This window comes from Musca autumnalis, unplaced genomic scaffold (assembly GCF_047663935.1).
Source record: "Musca autumnalis isolate F117 unplaced genomic scaffold, ASM4766393v1 scaffold_2, whole genome shotgun sequence".
Classification (NCBI taxonomy): Eukaryota; Metazoa; Arthropoda; class Insecta; order Diptera; family Muscidae; genus Musca; species Musca autumnalis.
In genome coordinates, this window is record NW_027411755.1 from 33,651,102 (window position 1) to 33,678,048 (window position 26,947).

Consider the following 26,947-nt stretch of genomic DNA (forward strand, 5'->3'; position numbering starts at 1 on the left):
AAGTCGAGCGCCACTATCTCTGTTTTATCACATGGCTTGCTCTGAATGAGTCCACGACTAATATGTGCGGAGGTGGTGTGCAACGCTCTTGTACTGGTTACGGCTCCCCTTCTGATGATTTGCATCCGGCTGGCTATTTCTGTCTTTGGGGAGGAGTAAAGCCTCAAGAGTCTTTGCTAAGGGCGACAAAAAATGAATCGGTCTGTATGATTCACCTGGTAGGATCACCCAACACATTTTCCAGACTTCGTAAACGATATGGGTGGCTAATGATACATTTAGAACTTTGTTTAGATTCTCGACGTCCGGTTTTCCAGCTGTTTCAGCATTACCATGCAGATTCCGTCAGGGCCTAACGCTTTGGATGATTTCGCCTTCCTGATGACATTCGGAACATCATCCATTGTAAATTGTAGTGGTTCCTCCTCGACAGGAAGAGTTCTAATGTGACATAATACTCTTCCACCGACAAAGCCAGGGGGAGCCCAGGGGTCCGAGCCCCCCAAAATGATGTTTTTTTGAGACATTTGTTTTATATTTTTTGAGGCCTTGGAAAAATCTTTAAAAAATCCAAGCCAATTGTCCCCATTTAAGCCTTTAAAAAATCCACTCCTATTGTCAACCTTGAGGCCTTTGGAAAACCTTTAAAAAATCCACGCCTATCGTCCACTTTGAGGCCTTTGATTTTTTTTTTAAATCCACACCTATTGTCCCCTTTGAGGGGGATCTAATTTAATCGGGATGCTCTCATTTATATCTTGTACCTTATCATGAAAATTAAAACAAAATCAACTTTCAAATTCATTGTGAATTAATTTCTCTCTGTTGAAACAACCATTCATAGGTCTCAGCAGGTGTCTAATACAGTCGACATAAATTAACCAAAAAATAAACTATACACTGCCTGTACATATTTATGTTTAGGAGGATATAATTTGATTGGTTTCTGGACTATGTTTATTATAACATTATTAAAAGCGAAGGAAGAATAAGTCAGCCAATCTTTTTAGTGATTTTTTGAATCTTTTATGAACGCCTGAAAGTATGCCACACGTTTTTATAACCCAAAGTTAGCTTCATAACTTCAGCACAATGGAAGTTCTATTTACATATTGAACCTACAGTAACTATATTTATATGTATGTAACATATATTTGTATATTAAATATTAAATTGTACTTTTTCCATTTTTTATTTATTATTATTTCTTTTTTTTCATTTGTTCCTTTGTCCCACACTTACACACATATACAACCAAATACACATATCACAAAATATACATTGTAACGCAATGTGAATGCGGGCCTTTTGTTTGTCTACATTTATATTGCCTTTCACTCGCTATTATATAAATTACAAAAAAAAAAATGCAATTGGAAAAATATAAATGGAAATTCAACCAAAAAATGATTTTCATTTATTTCCATTTTTCACTTTATTTAAACAACAAAATAATTGACTCTTTCGAAAAAACATAAATACACATGTCCATATGTCAATCGATTGCAAATATCATTGTCCTCTGTCCAAACACATACACTGAAAACCAACACGAACACTACCACTACCACCAACCATTTCATTTCCTGTATGCTGTCCAACCAAAAAAAAAATTGGTCCTCTTCAATCTCCAAAATGAAAGGCAATTAAATGGTAACGCCTTAGCAAGCATGGATCGCAACAGCCTGCAGCATTTACCAAAATTACGCACTCTACGACTTGAAGGCAATTTATTCTATCGGATACCCACCGATGCTTTGGCTGGATTAAAGACACTCGAAGCACTGTGAGCCAATAAAAAAAAAACAAAATATTGAGCATAAAACATATACATTGTTATTATGTGTTAAAAATAATCACAAAAATATTTAACAATATTAACATAAATATGTGTTACATTAACACGCGTACAGGGTGTCCCGAGGAATAATTGGTTAATTTGGTTAAATTCACATATTCTTTGACCATTTTTTTTTAAATTTCCCAGTTTGAAGATATCTTCAAGAACAAAATTCACCAAAGTTAGGTAAGAATTGGCAAATCTTAATGTCTTCATATTATCAAAATTCTGCAATGTTTGAAGTTTGGCCTTCGTCATTGCCCTTTAACATTCGTAAACGTAAAAAGTTCTAATATAGGACGTATGTGTTCCTACCACCAAGAATTGTTTCTATTTATTTCGGGACACCCTTTACTTCCTATCATATTAAAGCAAATATGCAACAAATAACCCTTCATTTACTAAGTGATCCTTTACTTTATGTACATATATGTGCTTGCATGCTCAAATGTAAAATCAAACGAATTCTTTTCAAAACTAAAACATTACAAATATTCCAAATAAACAAATCCACACTGAAATTCGGTCAATTGTCTAAAAAACATTCCTGCAAGTGGATAATAAAATTGGTCAAAAAATTCCATATGTATTCGTTTGTTTTTTACGGCAAATAAACTCAATTGAGTTTGTATTTACATTCATTCATATCTACGTATGTAGCTCCACTAATGGCCATGGCTTTATTTGTTTTCACAAAATTGCATTAAAAATACAAAAACAATTTCATAAGGATTTTAAATGCAAGTTTGTTTTTTATTTCATAAAATGTTAATATTATGTGTTTCACTTAGCATATGGTTTTCAGAAATAAAAAATTTTAAAATGCTGGGTAGTTTAACAATAATGTACAACTATTTGGTATAATAAACATTTAAAGAATGTGACAAAAAAAATTAAATAAAATTTTAGAATAATAAAGTAGAAGATGTTGGCACTGGAAAGGACGCATTGTCATTTATAAAGACTGTGTTCTTCTCAATTCAATTACTCAAATCTACAAGTCTGAGACTCTTCTGATCCATTTACTTCTTCTATATAGACTTCTCTTGGGTTGGCTGTAACCAACACGTCTATAAAGATTCTGGATCTGCTGGTATTTGTTTCCTATGTTCGTGTTGAAAAGATACGCTTATCTTTTGGTATTTTTAAGCACCTCCTTCGGGTCGTCTTAAAAGTGGGTCCCTTAAGCAATCCTCGGGCTCAATTCTGTTAATATGAAAATGTGAAATGAAAACTTTTACAAAGGAGAAACTGTCAAAAGAAAAAAAATTATAAAGGAAATATTTTTCATTTCAAATTTTCATAAAACAAGAATCTAGCCCCACCCAGCAAAAATCCTCATTACAATCCTCCTTTCCCACCCATTATTTTAACAAGGGCGTGTCGCGCGAAATATCTGGTTATTTTGTAACCACTGAACAAAGTAGATGGTAACCACTGAAATAAGTAGATACTGAGTAGATTCTGATTACTTATTTCAGTGGTTACAAAATAACCAGATATTTCGCGCGACACGCCCTTGTTAAAATAATGGGTGGGAAAGGAGGATTGTAATGAGGATTTTTGCTGGGCACGGTGTTCTTGAAACAACTTTAAATGGAAGGTGCTTACACCTGGGAAGTTTTTGCGGATTCTGAAACTACAATCTTCATAGATGAGAACAATCAAAAAACCAAAAAAAATCGTCGGAGCGCTTTTTAAATACATCGCGATTCAAGTTGAAATTTTTAGGAGTGTTTTAGGTTTTCATGATTTTGCTTGGAAACCGCAAGTTCTACCGAAATAGGACTAAAGAATATATTGTAGCAATGAAAATTCTCTACAAGATTGATATTTTCGTAGGTTTTACCGTTATTGAGATATAGAGGTTGAAATTGCGACAATGCATTGACTGTATCGCTTTTTGGGTTTTCCCGATTTTGCTCGGAAACCGCAAGTCCTATCGAAATGGGGCTGAAGGTTGTTACATTTTTGAGATATAGAAGTTCAGGTCAGATTTGTAAGTTGTTATACCCTCAGCATTTATGCTAACGAGGGTATATACACTTTTATACGGGCAAAATGTGCCTCATCGAAATAATGGTTTTAGACCCCAAGTATGTTTGGACGAAATGTGTTTCAGACAATTTGGAGTCGATTGAGCAATGTCTGTCCGTCTGTCTGTCTGGCTGGAGCGCGGTTCAAATTTTGGCTTTCGTAATATTTTGCCCAAACTTAGTTTAAGTTCGAAGATGGGCTATATCGATCCACTCCTCCCGGTACCTCCCACACAAAAGTTCAAAAATGTTCGGAAAATTTGTGCGCACGATAACTCTTGAAGGAAGTAACTGATTTGGTCCATACTTTGCATATCCTGAAATTTGTACCAGACTTAGATAAGGTTTAAATATGGACTCAATCGGTCCACTCCTTCGGGTACCTTCCACACAAAATTTCGGAAAAGTTCAGTTTAGGGCCATCTCTCGAATCGCTTTGATTTTTGTTTTAGCAACTTGTATTCACTGCCCCTCATACGACGGTACAAGTTTCATCAGGGGCAAGTCCACACTTCCTAAGAAAATATCATGAAAGTTGCCAAAAAAACCTATGACACCGTGTGAGGTGGTTGGAGGGCAAGATAACTCTAGAATGGATTTGCCGATTCGTTCCAAAATTTGGCCTTAGTAATATTTTGTCCAAACTTAGTTTAAGTTCAAAGATAAGCCATATCGTTCCACTCCTTCAGGAACCTCCCCCACAAAAGTTCAAAAATATTCGGAAAAATTGTTCGTACGGTAACTCTTGAAGGGAGTGGCCGAATTGGTCCATACTTTACACATCCTAATATATCTACCAGATATAGATCAGATTCAAATATTGACTATATTTGTTCACTCCATCCGGTACCTCCCACACAAAATTTCGGATAAGTTCACTTTAAGACCTGATATCGAATCACTTTGGTTTTTGTTGAAGCAACTTGCATTCGCTGACTCAATTACGATGGTAAAAGTTATTTTTCAGGGGTAAGTCCATACTTTTTGAGCAAACAGCCAGAAGGGTGTAAAAACCCCCTATGCCACCATATGTAGTGGCTGGAGATCCACTTCCATAATGGTCAATGTCGATCCATTCCTTTTAGAATCTCCTCCGCAAAACTTTTGATCTTTAATCCATTTTTGTCGGTTCAAACGCCCAAAATTTTTAAAACCCCCCCCTAAATACATACGTTGTTTGGGAAAAAATTGTTTCAATATACACAGGCTGAGGGTATATCTCTGTCGGCAAAGCCGACTGATAATTTTTTACTTGTTTTGTTAGGTTTTCACGATTTTGCTTGGAATCCGCAAGTTCTATCAGAATGGGACTAGGAAAAATCTTATAGCTGTGAAAATTCTCTAGAAGATTGGCTTTCGTAATTTTTTCCTAGGTTGCACCATTTTTGAGATATACATATAAGTTTAAGTTGGGAAATTGTAGTCATGCCATTGTTTTATAAGGAGACGATACAGTCAATGCATTGTGAGAATTTGAACTTCTATTTCTCAATAACGGCAACACCTACGAAAATATCATAACGGCCAATCTTGTAGAGAATTTTCATAGCTACGATATTTTTTTAGTCCCATTTCGATAGGGCTTGCGGTTTCCAAGCAAAATCGTGAAAACCTAAAAAACTCCTAAAAATGTCAACTTGAATCGCGGTTTATTTAAAAAGCGCTCCGACGATTTTTGATTTTTCTCATCTATGAACATTGTAGTTTCAGAATCCGCAAAAACTTCCCTTCCATTAAAAATTGATTCAAGAGCACCGTGTCCAGTTCAAGATAAAATATAAAGACTCTTTTCAGTTTGTCTTTAAAGACTCCCATTAACTCGACTTTTATAGTCCATTAAACTCGTATAAAAGAATCACATCAGTTTGTTTAAAAAGACTCACCTTAGCTCGTGTTACAGACTCCGTTCGAATTGAGTAAAAATAAATACATACTCGCTTCTAGTATAGAAAGACTCACTTCAGTTCATCTATAAAAATTGCTTTCATCTCGTGATTAAAGACTCCCATCAGTTTGTCTATAAAGACTCCCTTCAGTTTGTCTATAAAGACTCTCTTCAGTTCGTCTTCCCTTTAGTTTGTCTATGAAGACTCCCTTCAGCTCGTCTATGAAATAGTAACGCGCAAAAACAAAACAAGCTACTCTTTGCATTACCAGTATGGGTTGTTAATTAATGTCTGGCTATGTGTCCCGTCTATCGTTCGAAATCTTTTAATCAAGCCAAGTTTAAATGAAAAGTATAAAAAAAATGACAACACTGTTGCTATCGGTAGGGCTTGGCGACAGCTTTATTTTGGTTGTTAACTTACCGAAAAATTTAGTTAATTACCGAAATTATAAGAATTTTTATTTTACAGATTTTTGTCGGTAAGTCAAAAACCATCAGCTAAAGATCTGTGGCACGATCATGAGTGTTCAAAGGCTTCTGAAGAGAAGAATGCGGAGTACAGAACCAAAACCTGCAGAGAGTAGAAACACAAAGTACCACCGAAAAATGTCGGGATAAAAGTTACTGATACATAAAGCGTACTGATAATTTGGAATTAACATTTCAGTTTGTTATGTTCGGTGCCTATCGCATAAAAAGTACTAGCATTGTTCCAGAACTAAAAAGTTTTTGCAATTTTTACCACATTTAAGCAAACCTGAAACCCCGTTCGTGAAATGTAAAATGTTCACTTCTCTTTAAACAAAAATGGCGTTAAATGACGCTCGTTTTAAAAACTATTTACACGACAAATTTGAGCGTGTAAAAATAGTAACATGGTTGCCGCCTTCTGATTAACTGGTAGACCGACTTTGACATTTGTTCCAGTTGTTTTGACTTTTTTCAATTTTTCCGTTACCGTACTTTTTGAATAAAGTTTTATGTGTATCTCATTGTTCACAGTTCGCTCTTTTAGTACTTTTACCATTAAAAAACACACATACGGTCTAGCGTACTGTGTAAAGTAGGCCGGGGAGATTTGAAAACCTTAATGAGCCCTTCGCGTTTCTGATTCCTGGGATTGAACTGAGCAAAAAAGTCGACTGGACCATATGTCTACGGTGAAAATCGTGCCTCCCGATTTTGACTTTAAATTTTTTATCCACGTTTTTTAGACATTTTGGCATATAACAGTCAAACCATTGAGATTTTCGATCCAACACAAAGACCAAAATTGTAGCCAACACAATAATTAAGAACTCTCCAGTACATCCCAAAAGTATTGGAATGCTGCTTCAGGCAGTTTTGCCCTTGAAATGTTTACCAGAAAAATATGTTGGGATCCATGGACAACGACAATGCCTTTAGTTCGTTTGTGTCACTTCGTTTATTTTTTTATAACGGTAAAAGTAGTGAAAATCTGTGTTTTAAAATTTAAACTTGCATATATTTGTTCACAACGGATTTCTATTGATCCTTTTTTTAAAGGGGTGAATAATATCTTTCGAATAAGCTATTATTTTTTTAAATCGGGTAACAAATGACTATGTTATAGTTGTTGAATTGTAAAAAAACCGGACAAAAAACGGGAAAATTATTTTCCTCGTGCGCTGGGCTGCTTAGAAGATACCACACAGTATAATTATTTATTTTCACCAAAAAGGAAATTAAATTCGCTTCCGAAAACGGAAAAACTAATGAAATCGGTTGAGAAATAGAGGAGCTATGCAATTTTGTGTATTTTAATCTTTTGGTTTTTTATGCAAGTCCGCCTCTCCGTCCGTTTGTGATAATCAGTCTAGCATCCACAAAAATTGAGTTAGGATGCTGAAATTTTGGAAATATAGGATTTTTTGGGGGCATGCCAAGTTCGAAGATGGAATATATCGGTCCACGTTTTGGTATAGCCCCCATATAACGGTACCGCCCGATTTGAGATATTTTGAAGTCCAAAAAACTTCAATATCCAAAAAACTTCAATAGAAAACTTCAAGTCAATATCGGGAGGCTCGATATTCACTGTAGACATGTAGTCTAGTCGACTTTTTTGTTCAGTTTAATCCCAGGAATCATAAACGTGAAGGGCCCGTTAAGGTTTTTTCCTTCCACACAAATCGCCCCGGCCTAGTGTAAACGGCTAAAATCTATGGTAAATGAAATAATGTTTAACACTACTTCAAATCCTATCGGCACACACTTATGTACGCCAAATCATGGGTTAAACTCACAAAAAGAAAGACACATTCTACCTATTCGTTGCTTATAACGGTGTTTCAAGCTATGTCTGCCATTGACATTTCAGAGAAGTTGATACAGTTTTGCAGGATCTACAGCTAAAATGTGAAATAACCTCTCTGAGTCTTTCAATACCAAAAGAGTTTTCAGGCAAAATGACAGTGAATCTATTTAATTTCTTATTCCCCAAAATCTAAAATAATCCACATTAGCTCTGCAAAATGTTAAGGTGTAGAAATTAGACATTGGACCACTTTTTTATACCCTCAGCATTTATGCTAACGAGGGTATATACACTTCAATACGGGCAAATTGTGCTTCATCGAAATAATGGCTTTAGAACCCAAATATGTTTGGACGAAATCCGTTTCAGACAATTTGAAGTTGTTTTAGCCATGTTCGTCCGTCTGTCTATCTGACTGGCTGGTTGAAGCGCACGATAACAGATCGAACAGATCAACCGATTGAATCCAAAATTTGGCTTTCGTAATATTTTTCCAAACATAGTTTAAGTTCGAAGAGGGGCCATATCGGCTTACTTCCTCGTGTACCTCCCAAACAGAAGTTATTTTTTTTTTTCGAAAAAATAGGCGCACGATAACTCTCAAAGGGAGAAACCGAATTGGTCCATACTTTGCACATCGTAATAGACAAAGTGGGTGCCACCGTGGTGCAATGGTATGCACACCCTCCTTGCACGCTAAAGGTCGTGGGTTCGATTCCCCGGCCAGGCAACATCAAAAATTTCAACGGTGGCAAAATACCCCTCAGCAATGTTGGCGACATTTCCTGAGTATTTCAGCCATGTAAAACTTCTCTACAAATGGTGTTCTAGGACACGCCTTTCGGACTCGGCAATAAACAGTATGTCCCTTATCCTAGAGCTAATATGAATCGGGGTGCACTCATTGATATGAGAGGAGTCTCCCTTTTCCCGTATGGGATAATTATATAATAGATAAAGTTCGAATATGAACCATATGGGTTCACTCCTTCGGGTACTTCCAACACAGAATTTCGAAAAAGCGCAGTTTAAGACCTCCACTCGAATCCTATTTATTTTTGTTGTAACAACTTGTATTCGCTGACCCTATTACGATGGTGCAAGTTTTTTCAGGGGCAAGTCCATACTTCCTGAGAAAATGGCCTGAAAGCTCTAAAAACCAACTGTGGCACTATGTGTTGGATGGAGCGCGCGGTAACTCTCGAACGGATAAACCGATTCGAAATTTGGCAATCCTAATATTTGGCCCGTTGTTCAAAAATCAAGTTCTAAGATGGATCTTATCGGTCCACTCCCTTGGGTACCTCCCCCACAAAAGTTCAAAACTTTTCGCTAAAATGGTACTCATGTATGTCAACACCTTCGGATACCTCCCACACCAAATTTCGGAAAAGTGCAGGTTAGGACCTCCATTCGAATCTTTTTGATTTTTCTTGCAACAGGTTGCACTTAAGGCCCCTATGACGATTGTACAAGTTTGTTCAGTGGCAAATCCATACTTCTTGAGAAAATAACCCGAAAGCTGTACAAAACCCCTACGGCCAGAATGTGTAGTGGCTGGTCCCCACGACAACTCCCGAACCGAATACTGCGTTGGTCCACATTTTGCATACCGTAATATTTCTTCGAATATTAGATGAAATTCGAAGATTGTGCCTATAGGTGCACTCCTTCCGGTACCTTCCCCACAAAAATTCGAAAATATTCGCAAGTCCATTCTTCCTGATAATAATGGTCCTATCGAGAGGAATGACTCCCAAAATAAGTCACACATCCAAAATGGACTATGTCGGTCCATTCCTTTAGGTACCTCCCCCGCAAAACTTTTGGGATTTTATCCTAATCCATATCTTTGTCGGCAAGTTCATATGCCCAAAATTCTGAAGATCCCCTATATTCATAAGGTTTTTGTTTCAATTCACATACTTATACTTATTTTACTTGTTTGTGTTGATATTGTTAGCTTAGGTCGTCGAATTTTCTATAGAACATTGATGTACATTAGGGATATAACTTTTTGCACTTTTTTGCAAATATCAAAAATACCACCACATAGCCGTGTAGAGCATGAAAAACTATTATGAAAAAAGGTGTAATTTTTTCTCTATCGCGAAAAAAGTTTCCGCACCAAATGCATTGAAGTTCAGTAATGCATTTTTTAATTTTAGCTGTTATGACAACATATTTGCTTTTTATTTACATTTTTTATTTTTTTGTAATCTAATTTAAAATCATTACCAAAGCGTTCTGGACCAATTTGTTCTCAAATCGCGCGATTTCGGAGCATTTTAGGAATTTTTGACACTATTGCAATTTTTGTTTTTTCTTTATAAACTCGTGAATTTTATGTTTATATTTATTGTACCTATCGGACAAGAGAATATGGTGTCATTTGCATTAAATTCGCGAAAGTTACAGACAGTTTTTAATGACTTTGCCTGTGAGAATTGTATTTTTTTCTATAAATATTTATTCAAACAAAGCAAATTTAAAATTGTAAGTAGAAAAAATATCAAAAGGGTTTCAGTAATTACAGTCGGCGCGGAAACTTTTTTCACCGAATCGATCTTAGAAACGCGTTTTTATTATTAGGACAAAATTCCCCACGTGGTACTGGTGTTGTATTTGTGTAAAAAATATATACGATTCTCACAGGCAAAGTCAACAAAAACAGCCTGTAACTTTCGCGACTTCGTTGCAAATGACCCCATATTCTTTTGTCCGGTAGCTACAAAAAATATAAACATAAAATTCACGAGTTTATAAAGAAAAAGCAAAAATTGCAATAGTATCAAAAGTTCCTAATATGCTCCGAAATGGCGTGATTTGAGAACAAATTGGTCCAGACTCCTTTGATAATGATTTTAAATTAGATTACAAAAAAATAAAAATTTTAATTAAAAGCAAATATGTTGTCATAACAGCTAAAATTAAAAAATGCATTACTGAACTTCAATGCATTTGGTGCGGAAACTTTTTTCGCGATAGAGAAAAATTGACGCCGTATTTCATAATAGTTTTCCATGCTCTACACGGCTATGTGGTGGTATTTTTTTGGTTATAGCCCTAATGTACATATGTAAGTAAGTTTTTATACCCTCCACCATATGGAGGGTATAATTAAATTTGTCATTCCGTTTGTAACACATCGAAATATTCGTCGGAGACCCTACAAACTATATATAATATTGATCAGCATAAAATTCTATGTCGATTTGACCATGTCTGTCTGTCCGTCCGTCTGTCTGTCTGTTGAAATCAAGATACAGCTCGCAATTTTAAAGATAGAGAGTCAAAATTTGGTACAGAAGTTTTTATTACTTGCAGGATGGTTGGTATTGAAAATGGGATATATCGGTCCACGTTTTGATATAGCCCCATAGAACGGTACCTCCCGATTTTCGGTATTTTTAATGTTTTAGCTTCATTATCCTACCAAAATGGCTAAAATTTGGTACGTAGTCTTCTTTAGGGGTATAAAACTTTCCCCCAGAATTTTGTCGGTATCGGTCCAAACCTTCATATAGCCCCCATAGAACGGTACCTCCCGATTTTCGGTATTTTTAAGGTTTTAACTTCATTATCCTACCAAAATGGCTGAAATTTGGTACGTAGTCTTCTTTAGGGCACAAAACTTTCCCCCAGAATTTTGTCGGTATCGGTCCACACATTCATATAGCCCCCCTATAACGGTACCTCCCGATTTTCGGTATTTTGAAGGTTTTAGCTTCATTATCCTACCAAAATGGCTGAAATTTGGTACGTAGTCTTATTTAGGGCTATAAAACTTTCCCCCAGAATTTTGTCGGTATCGGTCCACACCTTCGTATAGCCCCCATAGAACGGTACCTCCCGATTTTCGGTATTTTGAAGGTTTTAGCTTCATTATCACACCGAAATGGCTGAAATTTGGTACTTAGTCTACGTTGGTGGTATAAAACTTTCCCCCAGCACTTTGTCGGTATCGGTTCATGCCTTCATATAGCCCCCATGGAAATGTACCTCCCGATTTTTCGTATTTTGAAGGTTGTGTCTTCAATATTCCACCAAAATGGCTGAAATTTGGTATATAGTCTTCAATGTGATATAAAACTGTTCGCCAGAAATATGTCTGTACAGGTCCACGCTTTCATATTACCACATTTCTGACTAAAATTCGTCGGTATAGGTCCACGTTTCGATATAGCCCCCATAGAACAGTACCTCCGGATTTTCGTAATACTGAAGATTGTGACGTCAGTATCCAACCGAAATGGCTGAAATTCGTTATTTCGTCTTTCAAGAGTTATAAAATATTCCAGAAGAGTATTATCAGTATAGTGCCACGTCTTCCTATATCCCCATAGAAGCGTACTTCAAGGCTTTCGATATTTTTTAAGCACGATAACTCTTGAAGGGAGTGACCTATTTGGTCCATACTTTATACACCCTAGTATATTTACCAGATATAGATCAGATTCGAATATGAACTATATTTGCCCACCTTCCACACAAAATTTCGGAAAAGTGCAGTTTAAGACCTCCTCTCGAATCATTTTGTTTTTTGGTGTAACAACTTTTATTCCAGTCCATACTTCCTTAAAAAATTGCCTGCAAGCTATTAAAACCCGATATGGCACCATGTGTTGTGGATGGAGCGCGTGGTAACTCTCGAATGAATAAACCGATTCGATCAAAAGTTCAGCAATAGTCGGTCCACTCCCTCAAAAGTTCAAAACTTTTCGCTAAAATGGTGCGCACGATAGCTCTCGAAGTCAGTAACCGATTTGGTCCATACCTTAGACATTTCTACGAGACATAGATCAGGTTAGATTATAGACTATATATGTCAACTCCTTCGGATACCTCCCACACCAAATTTCGGAAAAATACAGGTTAGGACCTACTCTCGAATCGTTTTGATTTTTCTTGCAACAGGTTGCACTTAAGGCCCCTATGACGATGGTATAAGTTTGTTCAGTGGCAAGTTCAAACTTCTTGAGAAAACTGACCCGAAGACTGTAAAAAACTCTACGTCCAGCATGTGTATTGGCTGGTGCGCACGACAACTGCCGAACCCAATACTTTGCATACCGTAATATTTCTTCGAATATTAGATGTAATTCGAAGATGGTGCTTATAGGTCCACTCCTTCCGGTACCTCCACCACAAGAGTTCTAAAATATTCGCTAAAATGGTAAGCGCAAATTTGGATCTCGAAATATGTGATCCAAACTTAGTTTGTGTTCAAAAGTGGGCCTTATCTGCCCATTCCTTAAGGCCTAGGTACATAAGCTGCCTTGCCTACTTGCCTTGCCTGCTTCTGATGAAAGAATAAAAAAGAAAAGGGCAACCCAGTTCGAAATTTGCTCGGCCTTCTTTATTCTTATATTTTTAATATGTCAGAAATAAATCAGGAAAGCAAGGCAATCAGGCGAGGCAGCTTATGTACCCAGGCCTTTAGGGTACCACCCACACAAATGATCAATATTTTTGATTAAGTGCGGTTAGGGGTCTGTGCGAGAATCCTTTGGAAATTTTTAACAAAGGTACTCCTAGTAGCCCTGTTTACAGCGATATGATGTGTTTCGTGAGCAAGTCCATGTTTGCTGATAATAATGGTCCTATCGAGAGAAATGACTCCCAAAATACGACACACTTCTAAAATGGACTATGTCGGTCCTTTTCTTTAGGTACCTCCCCCGCAAAACTTTTGGGATTTTATCCTAATCCATATCTTTGTCGACAAGTTCATATGCCCAAAATTCTGAAGACCTCCTCAAAAAAAAAAAAAAAAAAAAACATACGATTTTTTTGAAAAATTTTTTTCATTTCACATAGGCTGAGGGTATACCTCTGTCAGCAAAGCCGACTGATACTTTTTTACTTGTTTGTGTTGATATTGTTAGTTCAGCTGGTCGAATTTTCTATAGAACATTGATGTACATATCGCTCCTTTACTCAAAGACTGGCATAACTCAAAAAATGGGTTTTTTGAGTTAGCAATTTCTATTTTTTCTACGACTTCTACTTTATCTTGTGTCAAATTTTCAAGTTGATATCTCTAAAACTCAACGAGTTACAGCTTATTTTCTAGGAGTTTGGCATAAATCATCAAAAAAGTTTTTTGCATTTATGAAGCACTAAAACACTTCAAGTCATGCTTGATCTTGCAAAGAAATTTAGCACTGATATCTGGCTAGTTCTCTGCAAAATATGGCCCAACTAGTTTTTTTTTAGTTTTTATGTAATAATCTTTTTAGCTTGGGAAGTCAAATTTCAATCGACAACTTAAAACGCGTTTTTCTCGAAACTTGATTTTTTGAAATGTGTCACTCTTTGAGTAAATGAGCGATATGTAAGTAAGTTTTCTGGTATTAATGTTGATCCGTGACAAAGTTATGTACAGGGGTGAGTATTGATGTAGGTTATTACATGGTCGGCCCCGTCTTGTTATTATTTGTTTTTGATTTTTACAACATGATTTTCAGTACGGATAAATGCTACTGTAACATTTTGATAGTCTATTAATCAAAAATCTACATTTATAGTTGTACAATATTGTTCAATTTATGTATTTATCTATAAAATTAACATTTATTCTTGTAAATAATACAATTACAACAAAACATAACTCAATTAATAACTTATGTTTTATAACCTACAACTTTTTACGATATTTCATATCTATTGAATACACGCATTGTTATATACATATATAGACTTAACCCTTACTTGAGCGATGGAATCCAGAGAATACTTTTGACCTTTGTTAGCTAATATGTTTAAGCTTATCATTTTTATACAAAAGAAATTATAGCCTTCAAGTAGTTTTGAAAATTAACAAATGTTAATATACTATTTCAAAAAGTCTAAACGAAAATGTATGTGAAAGAAAAACACCCAAATATTTCTTTTATTTTTTGTTCTACACAAATTCAAAATTTGAGAAATACAATTGGGTTGGTGGGCTTTTTGTTCATTTCCCTATCGATAGGCTGTAATATTCTCTGTGATTCATTGCTCTGGAAAAGAGATACATAAAATGAATTTATAAAATTAATTATATTTTTGAAATATCTTACATCTAGAAATCTTGGCAGCAATTTATTGACAATAATCAATGATGAGGATTTTCCAAAAATGGCCAATCTGGTGGTACTGTAAGTAAAACCGCATACAAACAAATCAATAATTCATTTCAGAGGCAAGGGAAAATTTATATTTCAAACATATTTTAAGAGCATTGGCGTAGCTGGTCAAATATTAGGTCAAAAACAGTTAATGATATGTATATTTTTCGTGTAATCAAATTCTGAGAACAAAATTTGGAATTTTAAAAACGTGAAAATATAAATGTTTCGTTCAACCACATATTTTGTGTCATGCAATATAATGACACAAAACATATGGTAGTAGCAACAATATATATTTTTAAATTTTTAAAATACCCTATTTCATTCTCAGAATATGATTCCTCCTCTAACATTTTTTCCCTTGGTAAACACATCTAGCTACGCCAATGCCTTAAACATATATAACTTAAATCAAATTATACTGAATATCTGCTGACTTAATTAAATATAATTGAATTTCTTTCCAAAAATGGCTTATAAATCTTATTAACTTGCCCTAAATATTTTATTGAATTTCCACAACATTTCTTCCATTTCTCCTAACATATATCTCTCGTAATAAATCTATCCTTTATAGCTTAACTTTAAATATGCATATTTGTAAATGTGTTTTGTTATACTTTTCTTAATTTCTTTACAGTCTGTTGAAACGCAATCAAATCATGAAAATCTCCTCTGGCGCCTTTACAAATTTAACAGCTTTGGAAATTCTGTAAGTCGTTGGCCTCTTTTTTATGGCTTTCTAAATGTTCATTTCCCACCACATTGCTATTTGTATCTCAATATTGTTGTTATTTTACTTTTGAATTTCCTTCATAAAGGTGTAAAGTATTTAGTTACAAAACAAATTTTCTTTATAAAGATAACCGGAAGGAAACGAGCTGACGGTAGCAACAGAAGAAGATGTTAGGAACAAATATATGTAAAAATATGTAAAGACCACCAAAAGTTATAAAAAATATTTTTTTTTTGTTATGAATTGCATTCCTCATATTCGGGTAACACAAGTGCAAGTGAAATTTATGGTTTAGTGGAAGGTGATAAAAAGGCAGAGACATGAAAGAAGGTAGGATAGTAATGGTGATTTTTTGGGGTTCCATGGAATTATGACAGAATAGACCTTCATTGTGTGGTTAAGAATGTTGTTATCATTAGCGAGTGTTAGAGATAGCCCAGCAGGGGACATCGCGTTTAATAGTAATTGCTTGGTATATACCATGTCTCCCTCTTATCTTACAATTTATTTGTAGATAAATATTTATGTCTAAAGAAGCACCCTTTCAGAGAGGGTTTATAGAAGCAGCTTGCCTTTTGCGCGTACAAACCAACATTCTTCGAAACCGGAGTTGGTTGGCAGTATTTTGCGAAATCCAGTAGCGGAATCAATTCCCTCGATAGCCTCTCTGAATCTAATCCAGGATGTTCTGTTGTACATACTGTACACATCCCAATGCCTTTTTCGTAAGCCCTTCTAGTAATTAGCCAAGCCTTTATTAAGCCATACGAGCAAGATTGTTCCTAGCAGTTGAGGAAAAGTTTGATAATACTGGACTTTTATGTCTAGCCATAGGGTACTCTCTTAATTCTTCTAAAATAGTTCTCTTCGGATTGCTGTAAGATTTCTGCCTAACTCCTCTTCCAGTGACATGAAAGAATATAATCTTGTTTTCCGAAATGGGATATTCATCCGATACTCCACAGTTACTGATAGTGAAGTCATCCACATTAGTCACAGTGATGTCAACGACTTCTTCCCTAAACCTATTATCGAAGAACCCGTCATCGTGGAATTGAAATGAATAGTCCTGGCTGTCCAGATTATGATTTGCACGGTCAATGAGGATGCCCGTACGACAATTTCCGGAGAGTGTCACATTTTGCCAGATATAAACATCGTGTCACCCGGTCTGATAAATGACGTCACCTGGCAACCCGTCGTTTCTCTTGGGTCAGACCATCTTCACATAATAGCATCCATTAACAGACCGCCCGATTTCATCAACTCTGAGTGCCGCACTTTCATCAAAAATTGGAAAGCTAATTGGTCTAGTTTCAGAGAGTTCATTAAACACCGCTTCAGAGATCTGTCCAACCCTTCAGATGTTCAGCACCCTTTCTTTCGGAAAGGATAAATTCCAGCACCCTTTCTTCCAGAAAGGATAAACTCCAGCACCCTTTCTTCCAGAAAGGATAAATTTCAACACCTTTTCTTCCAGAAAGGATAAATTTCAACACCTTTTCTTCCAGAAAAGATACATTTTAGCACCCTTTCTTCCAGAAAGGATAATATCAGCACCCTTTCTTCCAGAAAGGCTTTAAGGAAGCACCCTTTCTTCCCGAAAGGGTCTCAGGAAGCACCCTTTCTTCTATAAAGAGCCTTAGGAATTACCTTTTCTTCTAGAAAGGGTCTTAGGAAGCACCCTTCTTCCGGACAGGGTTTTAGGAAACCCTTTCTTCCGGGAAGGATCTTACGAGGCCTCCTTTCTTGCAGAAAAGGTCTTAGGGAGCACCCTTTCTTGCAGAAAGGGTTTTAGGAAGGACCCTTTTTTCCCGAAAGGGTCTCAAGAAGCACTCTTTCTTCAATAAAGGGTCCATTGATGCACCCTTTCTACCAGAAAGGATCATAGGAAGCAACATTTCTTCTAGAAAGGGTCCATTGAAGCACCCTTTCTACCAGAAAGGATCATAGGAAGCAACCTTTCCTCTAGAAAGGGTCTTAGGAAGCACCCTTTCTCTAGAAAGGGTCCATGAAGCACCCTTTCTACCAAAAAGGATCATAGGAAGCAACCTTTCCTCTAGAAAGGGTCTTAGGAAGCACCCTTTCTTCTAGAAAGGGTCCATTGAAGCACCCTTTCTACCAGAAAGGATCATAGGAAGCAACCTTTCCTCTAGAAAGGGTTTTAGGAAGCACCCTTTCTTCTAGAAAGGGTCCATTGAAGCACCCTTTCTACCAGAAAGGATCATAGGAAGCAACCTTTCTTCTAGAAAGGGTCTTAGGAAGCACTCTTTCTTCTAGAAAGGGTCTTAGGAAGCACTCTTTCTTCTAGAAAGGGTCTTAGGAAGCACCCTTTCTTCTAGAAAGGGTCTTAGGAAGCACCCTTTCTTCTAGAAAGGGTCTTAGGAAGCACCCTTTCTTCTAGAAAGGGTCTTAGAAAGCACCCTTTCTTCTAGAAAGGGTCTTAGGAAGCACCCTTTCATCTAGAAAGGGTCTTAGGAAGCACCCTTTCTTCTAGAAAGAGTCTTAGGAAGCACCCTTTCTTCTAGAAAGAGTCTTAGGAAGCACCCTTTCTTCCACTAAGGGTCTTAGGAAGCACCTTTTCTTATAGAATAGGTCTTAGGAAGCACCTTTTCTTCTAGAATGGGTCTTAGGAAGCACCTTTTCTTCTAGAATGGGTCTTAGGAAGCACCCTTCCTTCCAGAAAGGGTCTTAGGAAGCACATTTTCTTCCAGAAAGGGTCTTAGGAAGCCCCCTTTCTTTTAGAACGGATCCTAGGAAGCACCCTTTCTTCCAGAAAGGGTTTTAGGAAGCACCCTTTCTTCCAGAAAGGGTTTTAGGAAGCACTCTTTCTTCCAGAAAGGGTTTTAGGAAGCACCCTTTCTTCCAGAAAGGGTTTTAGGAAGCACCCTTTCTTCCAGAAAGGGTTTTAGGAAGCACCCTTTTTTCCAGAAAGGGTTTTAGGAAGCACCCTTTCTTCCAGAAAGGGCTTCAGGATGCACCCTTTTTTCCCAGAAAGGGTTTTAGGAAGCACCCTTTCTTCCAGAAAGGGTTTTAGGAAGCACCCTTTCTTCCAGAAAGGGTTTTAGGAAGCACCCTTTCTTCCAGAAAGGGTTTTAGGAAGCACCCTTTCTTCCAGAAAGGGTTTTAGGAAGCACCCTTTCTTTCAAGAAGGGTTTTAGGAAGCACCCTTTCTTCCAGAAAGGGTTTTAGGAAGCTCCCTTTCTTCCAGAAAGGGTTTTAGGAAGCACCCTTTCTTCCAGAAAAGGTTTTAGGAAGCTCCCTTTCTTCCAGAAAGGGTTTTAGGAAGCACTCTTTCTTCCAGAAAAGTTTTTAGGAACAACCCTTTCTTCCAGAAAGGGTCTTAGGAAGCACCCTTTCTTCCAGAAAGGGTCTTACGAAGCACCCTTTTTCTAGAAAGGGTCTTACGAAGCACCCTTTCTAGCACCCTTTCTTAGAGAAAGGATCTTACGAAGCACCCTTTTTCTAGAAAGGGTCTTACGAAGCACCCTTTCTAGCACCCTTTCTTAGAGAAAGGATCTTAGGAAGCACCCTTTCTAGCACCCTTTCTTAGAGAAAGGATCTTTGGAAGCACCCTTTCTTAGAGAAAGGATCTTAGGAAGCACCCTTTCTTAGAGAAAGGATCTTAGGAAGCACCCTTTCTAGCACCCTTTCTTAGAGAAAGGATCTTAGGAAGCACCCTTTCTAGCACCCTTTCTTAGAGAAAGGATCTTAGGAAGCACCCTTTCTAGCACCCTTTCTTAGAGAAAGGATCTTAGGAAGCACCCTTTCTAGCACCCTTTCTTAGAGAAAGGATCTTAGGAAGCACCCTTTCTAGCACCCTTTCTTAGAGAAAGGATCTTAGGAAGCACCCTTTCTAGCACCCTTTCTTAAAGAAAGGATCTTTGGAAGTACCCTTTCTCCCAGAAAGGGGCTTAGGAAGCACCCTTTCTTCCAGAAAGGGTTTTAGGAAGCACCCTTTCTTCCAGAAAGGGTTTTAGGAAGCACCCTTTCTTCCAGAAAGGGTTTTAGGAAGCACCCTTTCTTTCAAGAAGGGTTTTAGGAAGCGCCCTTCTTCCAGAAAGGGTTTTAGGAAAACCTTTCTTCCAGAAAGGGTCTTACGAAGCACCCTTCTTCCAGAAAGGGTTTTAGGAAAACCTTTCTTCCAGAAAGGGTCTTACGAAGCACCCTTCTTCCAGAAAGGGTTTTAGGAAAACCTTTCTTCCAGAAAGGGTCTTACGAAGCACCCTTTCTTGCAGAAAAGGTCTTAGGGAGCACCCTTTCTTGCAGAAAAGGTCCCTCGAAGCACCCTTTCTTCCAGAAAGGGTCTTAGGAAGCACAATTTCTTCCAGAAAGGGTCTTACGAAGCACCGTTTCTTCCAGAAAGGGTCTTTCTTTCGGAAATGGTATATAAAAGCCCGCTTTCTTTCAGACAGGGTCTATAGAAGCCCGCTTTCTTTCAGACAGGGTTTATAGAAGCCCGCTTTCTTTCAGACAGGGTCTATAGAAGCCCGCTTTCTTTCAGACAGGCTCTATAGAATCCCGCTTTCTTTCAGACAGGGTCTATAGAAGCCCGCTTTTTTAGAAGGGGTATCCATAGAGGCACCCTTTCTGTTAGAAAGGGTATCCATAGAAGCACCCTTTATTTCAGAAAAGATCCTTATAGAAGCACTCTTTATTTCAGAAAAGTTCTTTATAGAAGCACCCTTTATTTCAGAAAAGATCTTTATAGAAGCACCCTTTATTTCAGAAAAGATCTTTATAGAAGCACCCTTTCTTTCAGAAGCACCCTTTTTTCAGAAAAGATCTTTTTAGAAGCACCCTTTCTTTCAGAAGCACCCTTTTTTCAGAAAAGATATTTTTAGAAGCACCCTTTCTTTCTTTTAGAAAAGCTCTTATGATGCACCTTTTCTTTCAGAAGGAGACTATAGAAACACTCTTTGTTTTAGAAAATGTGTTAAGAAGCACCCTTTCTTCCAGAGACCATCTTTCTTTTAGAGAGGGTCAATAGACGCCCGCTTTCTGTAAGATATGGTATTCTGTGGCACTTTGCGCTGTTTTGTTGGACTTCTAACCCAACCTTTCATACCTCTCCCACTCACTTCACAATGTATGTATAGGAAATTCAGTTACCTTTAAACGATTTGCATATCGAGCAGCAGTACATTCTGCTGCTACACTATGTGAAGCTAGAGATGATAAATCGCCTGACCTACCAAAGGTTGTGAAGAAGTGAAATAAATTTCACTCATGTTTATGTTCACCATTAAAAGAGAATGAAAGTAAAAAGTTAAAGTTTAACACCGTCGATTCACAACAGATGAACAACAAAAACTCCCATAAAGAAGTATTTAGTAGTGACTTTATTGGAAGGAAAAAGGATTTATTTGATGTGTGCGTGGGTGGGTTGTACGCATAGAATATGAATGAATTGAATGATTTACCGGGTAAATGTTTTAGAGTTTGGAGAATTTTAATATATCCGCTAGGTGGGAGAAGCGATGAAAATGTTACAGGTAATGTTTTATTATTAACCCTTTGAAGAACAAAGCCACTTGAAGGAAAGAGCATAGTTGGTGATGGAATCAAAATACACATTTCTTTTTTTTATACCCCCAGTCTCTGGGTTAACGAGGGTATAAACACGTTGATACTAACAAAAACGTATCTAGCTAAAATAATTGTTATGGATCCCAAATATGTTTGAATGAAACCCGTTTCAGACAATTTTTAATTGACTTCGTAATGTTCACCCTTCTGGCTGATAAGCACCATAACTCTCGAATGGTTCAACCGATTTGTTTTAAATGTCGGTTCACCACTCCTTTTAATGTTTTTACAGGCATATGTTATGGGTATTTATTTGCGGGCAAAGGCGTCTAACTCTTTTTTCCTTGTTTTTATTTTATTTTTCCTCTTCGCTTAAAGGGTTACAATTTCCTCCTTAACAATACACCTTCGTGAAGCAACACGCTAAGGTGTGAATCATCCAACACAACAGGAAGCTAATTATTTAAGACAAGTTGCCTGTCTAACAGCTTTATCAGTTGAAGTAACCTGTCAGGTTTGCTTTAAGTGTTTGTTTACTCAATGAATTATTTTTTAGATTGGATAAATAATGTGCGGGAAAAGGGGTTAGTCGAAGGATAAATTTTTGATATTGACAAGTTAATGCAGCTTGTGAGTTTAAGTAAACAGTTGTTTAAAGCAACAACAGCCGCAGGGGAGGAACAAGAGGCAAGGAGGTATTTGGTTCTTGAAAAAGAAGAGGTCTTTCAATTATAAACAAAGTCAGTATAATATTAATGGGCATAGAGAAAACTAAAGGAAGAAAGGACAACAGGTAAAGTCCTTACAGCTTTAAAAGAATGAAAAAACACACACTTCACGTAAGGTTTGAGTCAAACCGTTTGACTTTTATATGGAGAATAAGGCAAAACAAGTACCAATACCGATTTAAAAAAAAGATTTAAGCCCCTTGAAAACTATGGAGAACAACTTCACCCGAACGCCCTCACCAAATACCCACTTTCCAGCTTTAGGTTATCTTTGCAGTTTATTAACCTTTCGATAAACTTTTTTTCGGTTATGTGCATTGATATCCTGCCAAGTTAAGAATATTTCTCATAGTTTTTGTTTAAGCTTAACACTTTTCACACTCCCCTTACTCCGACACACACACCACCTACTAATATCCCTTTGTTGTAGACTGCAATATTTATTTATTTAACCCCGTCGCATTCCAGGAATATTCGCAGAGTAGCCAAACAACAAGTAACAAGAACAACAAAACAATTGCCAACAGCTGACGCAAAACTTATTGCAATTTTTGTGTTCAGTTTTTTTTTTTGTTGGCACAGAGAGAAAGCAGAGAAAATATGTTATAACAGCAACAGTGGATAGTAACAACAACAGCAATGTTTGTTGTATCAACAACTAACAACAACAACAAAAACAGTACAATTTAATAATAAAAATTGTATTGTAAGAATTGACAATAGAGTTTTTTATTTATTAACAAACAAAGGAAGAGTAACAACCATCCGTTTGGGAGAAGATGGTTCTGAATCATATGAGGCTTATAGTTATACGTAAGTCTTATGTTCTGCTATAGCACTGCCAACGGTTATAACGTATTTTTAATCAATTCCATAGTCTTAAAACTGTTCATGATTTCCGCAGAACAACCCTATGGTTCAATTCTCAGACAAGGCAACATCACATTATTCTGTGATGGAAAACAATATTCAGCCACATTTTTTGAATATTTCTGCTTAAAAAACTTATCTTCAATTGAGATCATTCTATGTGCGACACGGAATTCGGGCTCGGTTATATAAATTGTGCTAAAAATAAAAATTTGAAACAAATGGTCTTTACCAGATCTGCAAGAATCTACTAATTTTGACTATTTTTTCGATAAAATAAAGGAAAAAAATTATCGTAGTTAAAAATAGTAGCTTCTTGCAGGTTCTGGAACAGACATTAAGGAAACCAACAAATTATATCAAAATAATAAAATAAGGGGCCTAATTATGTGATTCGATATCGAGTTGTTTCGAACCGAGTACTCAAAGTTGGGATGACAACATTCGCTATCGAGTAAAATTATCGATTATTGAGCATAAATTTGCGAGAAATTACTCGTAACTAAATTGCCTATCGTAAACCAACAAAACGAAAGACTTCTTAATGTCTTTTTGTATAAAATGTAAAAAAATTGCTTGTTGTCGGTTTGTAGGAGAAAAATAAAATTAGTAAAAAATCTCAGACTTTTTTTAAAAGAAAATAACAAGAAAAATTGAGAAAAATCCTTTGCACGCGTTTGAGAAATAGTAATAAAATTAGAATTAAAAAATTTATACAAATTTATGCATTCATTAGCCAATACTTACTGTTTGCAGTCTTTAAAAATAATTTAAAAAAATTAAGCATTTCCCAAAAAAATTTGATGTTAATAGCCTTTTTATAGGTGAACAACATTTAATAGAATACATGCGCCGCACAGTGTTGCCGCGTGGACAAAAATCAAAAAAATGTGATGTTAACTTTTACATATGCTTATATTTTGTTCTTACAGTAAACACAACGAATCTGAAAAATGTTGTCGATATGTGCATCCATAATGAAGTTGTAGCTCTTTAAATATGAAAGATATTTCTCCGATAACACAGTACAACACAAAAAATAATTACAAGATAATTCGGCCAGATTATGAAAAAGGACCAAAAAAAAAAGAAGACACGTGTATCGGCGTTTTGAAAGTTTACGTCGAGAAGTAACCTAAATAGGCGTGTCAAGTTCCGCCCATTTCTACAGGTTTTGAAATATTCGACATAAGATTCCTTGGAATCCTTGTATTTTAGGTATAAAGTGTCTTTGGCAATATTACTGACAACAATGCGGGGTATCTTTTTTTGAAAAAAAATTAACCCTCATGCGAGTCACTAAAGGGGTCTTTTTGGTCCATTTTTTCAAAAACGTTTAAAAAGTCCTTTAAAATGAGATCGTATCAGATCAAAATATTTTACAAAATTATTTGTCATAAAATTTGACTATATGTCCCCGAATACACCAAAACTCTAAATCGTACCTAAACGCCAGGAATCTGCCAAAAGTAAAATCACGTTTTAGGATTAATGTTGTACTTTATCGGAATTTATTAAGTTTTGTCCCACTAAACTTAATTCTAGATAGAAGACGTCAAAGACAAACATGATCTCCATCAAATTTCAATATAAGTCGCCGAAAGCTTCGGGAGATGTTAAATATTATAGCTAAAAATTTCTTTTGTTCAGAGACTCATAATGAAATTTGATTTAGAACATTTCTTCTTTTGACACAATCCCCAAAAAGTGAGGTAGTATAAATTTTAATATAGTATAAATTTTAATATAGAGTCTAAAAGAATAATAAATAATTTCTAACTATAATATCTAATTTTGTAACGTCATTTTCTTAACAAAGTATTTTACTCAGATATCTAGTTTGTTCTAGGACTTACAATGAAATTTTGAGTAGAATACTTCTTCTTTTAACACCTTTCGTCTAGCACTAAATTTCATGTTACTTTCATGCATCAACTCGAAAAAAGAACAAAACAAATTTTTTTAAAAAAAAATATTTGGGTGTTTTGTTGCAAAATTTGATGTATATAATTTCTTGATATATATAGCAAATACATATTTCATTTATTCGGCGACTTATATTGAAATTTGATGGAGATTATTTTTGCCTTTGACGTCTTCTATCTAGAATGAAGTTTAGTGGGACAAAACTAATAAATTCCGCTAAAGTACATTAACCCTAAAACGTGACTTTACTTTTGGCAGATTCCTGGCGTTTAGGTACGATTTAGACTTCTGGTGTATTCGGGGACCTATAGCAAAATTTTATGACAAATAATTTTGTAGAATATTTTGATCTGATACGATCACATTTTAAAGGAGTTTTTAAACGTTTTTGAAAAAAAGTTCAAAAAAGACCCCTTTAGTGGCTCGAATGAGGGTAATTTTTTTCATAAAAAGATACCCCGCATTGTTGTCAGTAATATTGCCAAAGACACTTTATACCTAAAATGCAAGGATTCCAAGAAATCTGATGTCGAATATTTCAAAACCTGTAGAAATGGGCGGAACTTGCCACGCCTATTAAGGTTACTTCCCGACGTAAACTTTCAAAACGCCGATACATGTGTCTTCTTTTTTCGGTCCTCTTTCATATTATATGTGGGGTTTCTTGTAATTTTAAAAAAGTTCAATTTTGTTGTTCAGTGTAATATGTTTTACGATTTTGCTCACCGCTAATTATCCTTATTTTCCGTTGGGCGTGGCCGTGTATGATGTACCTAATGATAGAAATGAAGAATTTGGAGACGATATGTTTTAATCTTTGCCTAACAGGTACAACCTACACTTTAAAAAGAGAGGTCACACATTCATTGGACATGGTCCTTAACAGGTTTTCGATAGCCGTCAATGTTAGGGGGTTACATATATCTCTTTCTTCGTTTTTTGTATGCTTAAAGTAATGAGTTGCAGGCAGATCATAAAAACCGAATATAGTGTCTATTTCAGATTAAAGATGAACTAAAATAAGTGTCGCGTTCGAGTTGGTGAGGACCGTTGCTTGGTATACCTCTCACCTTACTTTCGCCGGGGGTTGTTGTTAATTCGAATTCACGGTCTTCTACTGAAAATTCAATTTTGATATACAAATGGCAATTGGGATAAAAATGCTCTGGCCTGAAATATTTACTAATCTAATATTATTTCTTTTCAGAGTTTTAGATGATAATCTAATAAATTCACTGCCAGAAGGACTAAATAAATTAAGCCATTTACAAGAATTGTAAGTACATAACCTAAAAATATTTAATTGAAAAAATATTTTATATCAACTTATATTATATTATTTTCTAATTTATGCTACAGCGTGGATTTTAGTAATCAATTTTATAGCTTATTATCAGTGGTACTGCTGAATCTTCTCTACAGACATCCCCATTTGTTTAAACTTCCTTATGACATAAAATCCCAATTTAATTTCATAAAAATTCTATTATTTTGTCAATAAACAAGTTTAAAGCCTAAAAACAACATTAGGCATGACTTCCTTTACGCGAAAGAAAAACTCCAACAACCTAAATACAATTCTATAAACTTTTCACATAAACCAAGAAGACATGTCCTAGTTGCATCTTTGCATTCCAATAGACAACCATTGGGTTTTCTATAAACAGTAGATGACGATACAATACAACCAACCAACCATATATCCTTCGATTTTATTTTGTACAAATGTTTGTCATCCTATGCATGCATGTATGCGTGGGGAGACTGCAGTAACAACAACTAAACAGGCCAAGAAAAAGGTATGCGGGTGAAATGATGACAAATGCCAAGAAATAACATCAAGCAGTAGTATCAGCATAACAAAAACAACGACTACAATGACAACAATGTTAACCTCTTTAAACAAAATTAGAAGAGATCCAACACTGACACGACTGGTAGGTGGAGGTATGTAGTAGCGAATATCAGCATGAATGGTATTTTGTAGTCAAACAGTTGACT

General features: G+C 36.1%; 1 protein-coding gene across 1 annotated transcript in view; it reads left to right on the plus strand.

The window, feature by feature from the left end:
* Nucleotides 1–26,947, plus strand: part of rk (G-protein coupled receptor rickets) — a 244,405-nt gene that overhangs the window by 169,766 nt on the left and 47,692 nt on the right. Inside the window, exons 6-9 of the mRNA XM_073967502.1 lie at nucleotides 1,643–1,786; nucleotides 15,113–15,184; nucleotides 15,798–15,869; nucleotides 26,154–26,222. Coding sequence (XP_073823603.1) covers nucleotides 1,643–1,786; nucleotides 15,113–15,184; nucleotides 15,798–15,869; nucleotides 26,154–26,222 — 357 coding nt within the window. The remainder of the gene's footprint in view (nucleotides 1–1,642; nucleotides 1,787–15,112; nucleotides 15,185–15,797; nucleotides 15,870–26,153; nucleotides 26,223–26,947) is intronic.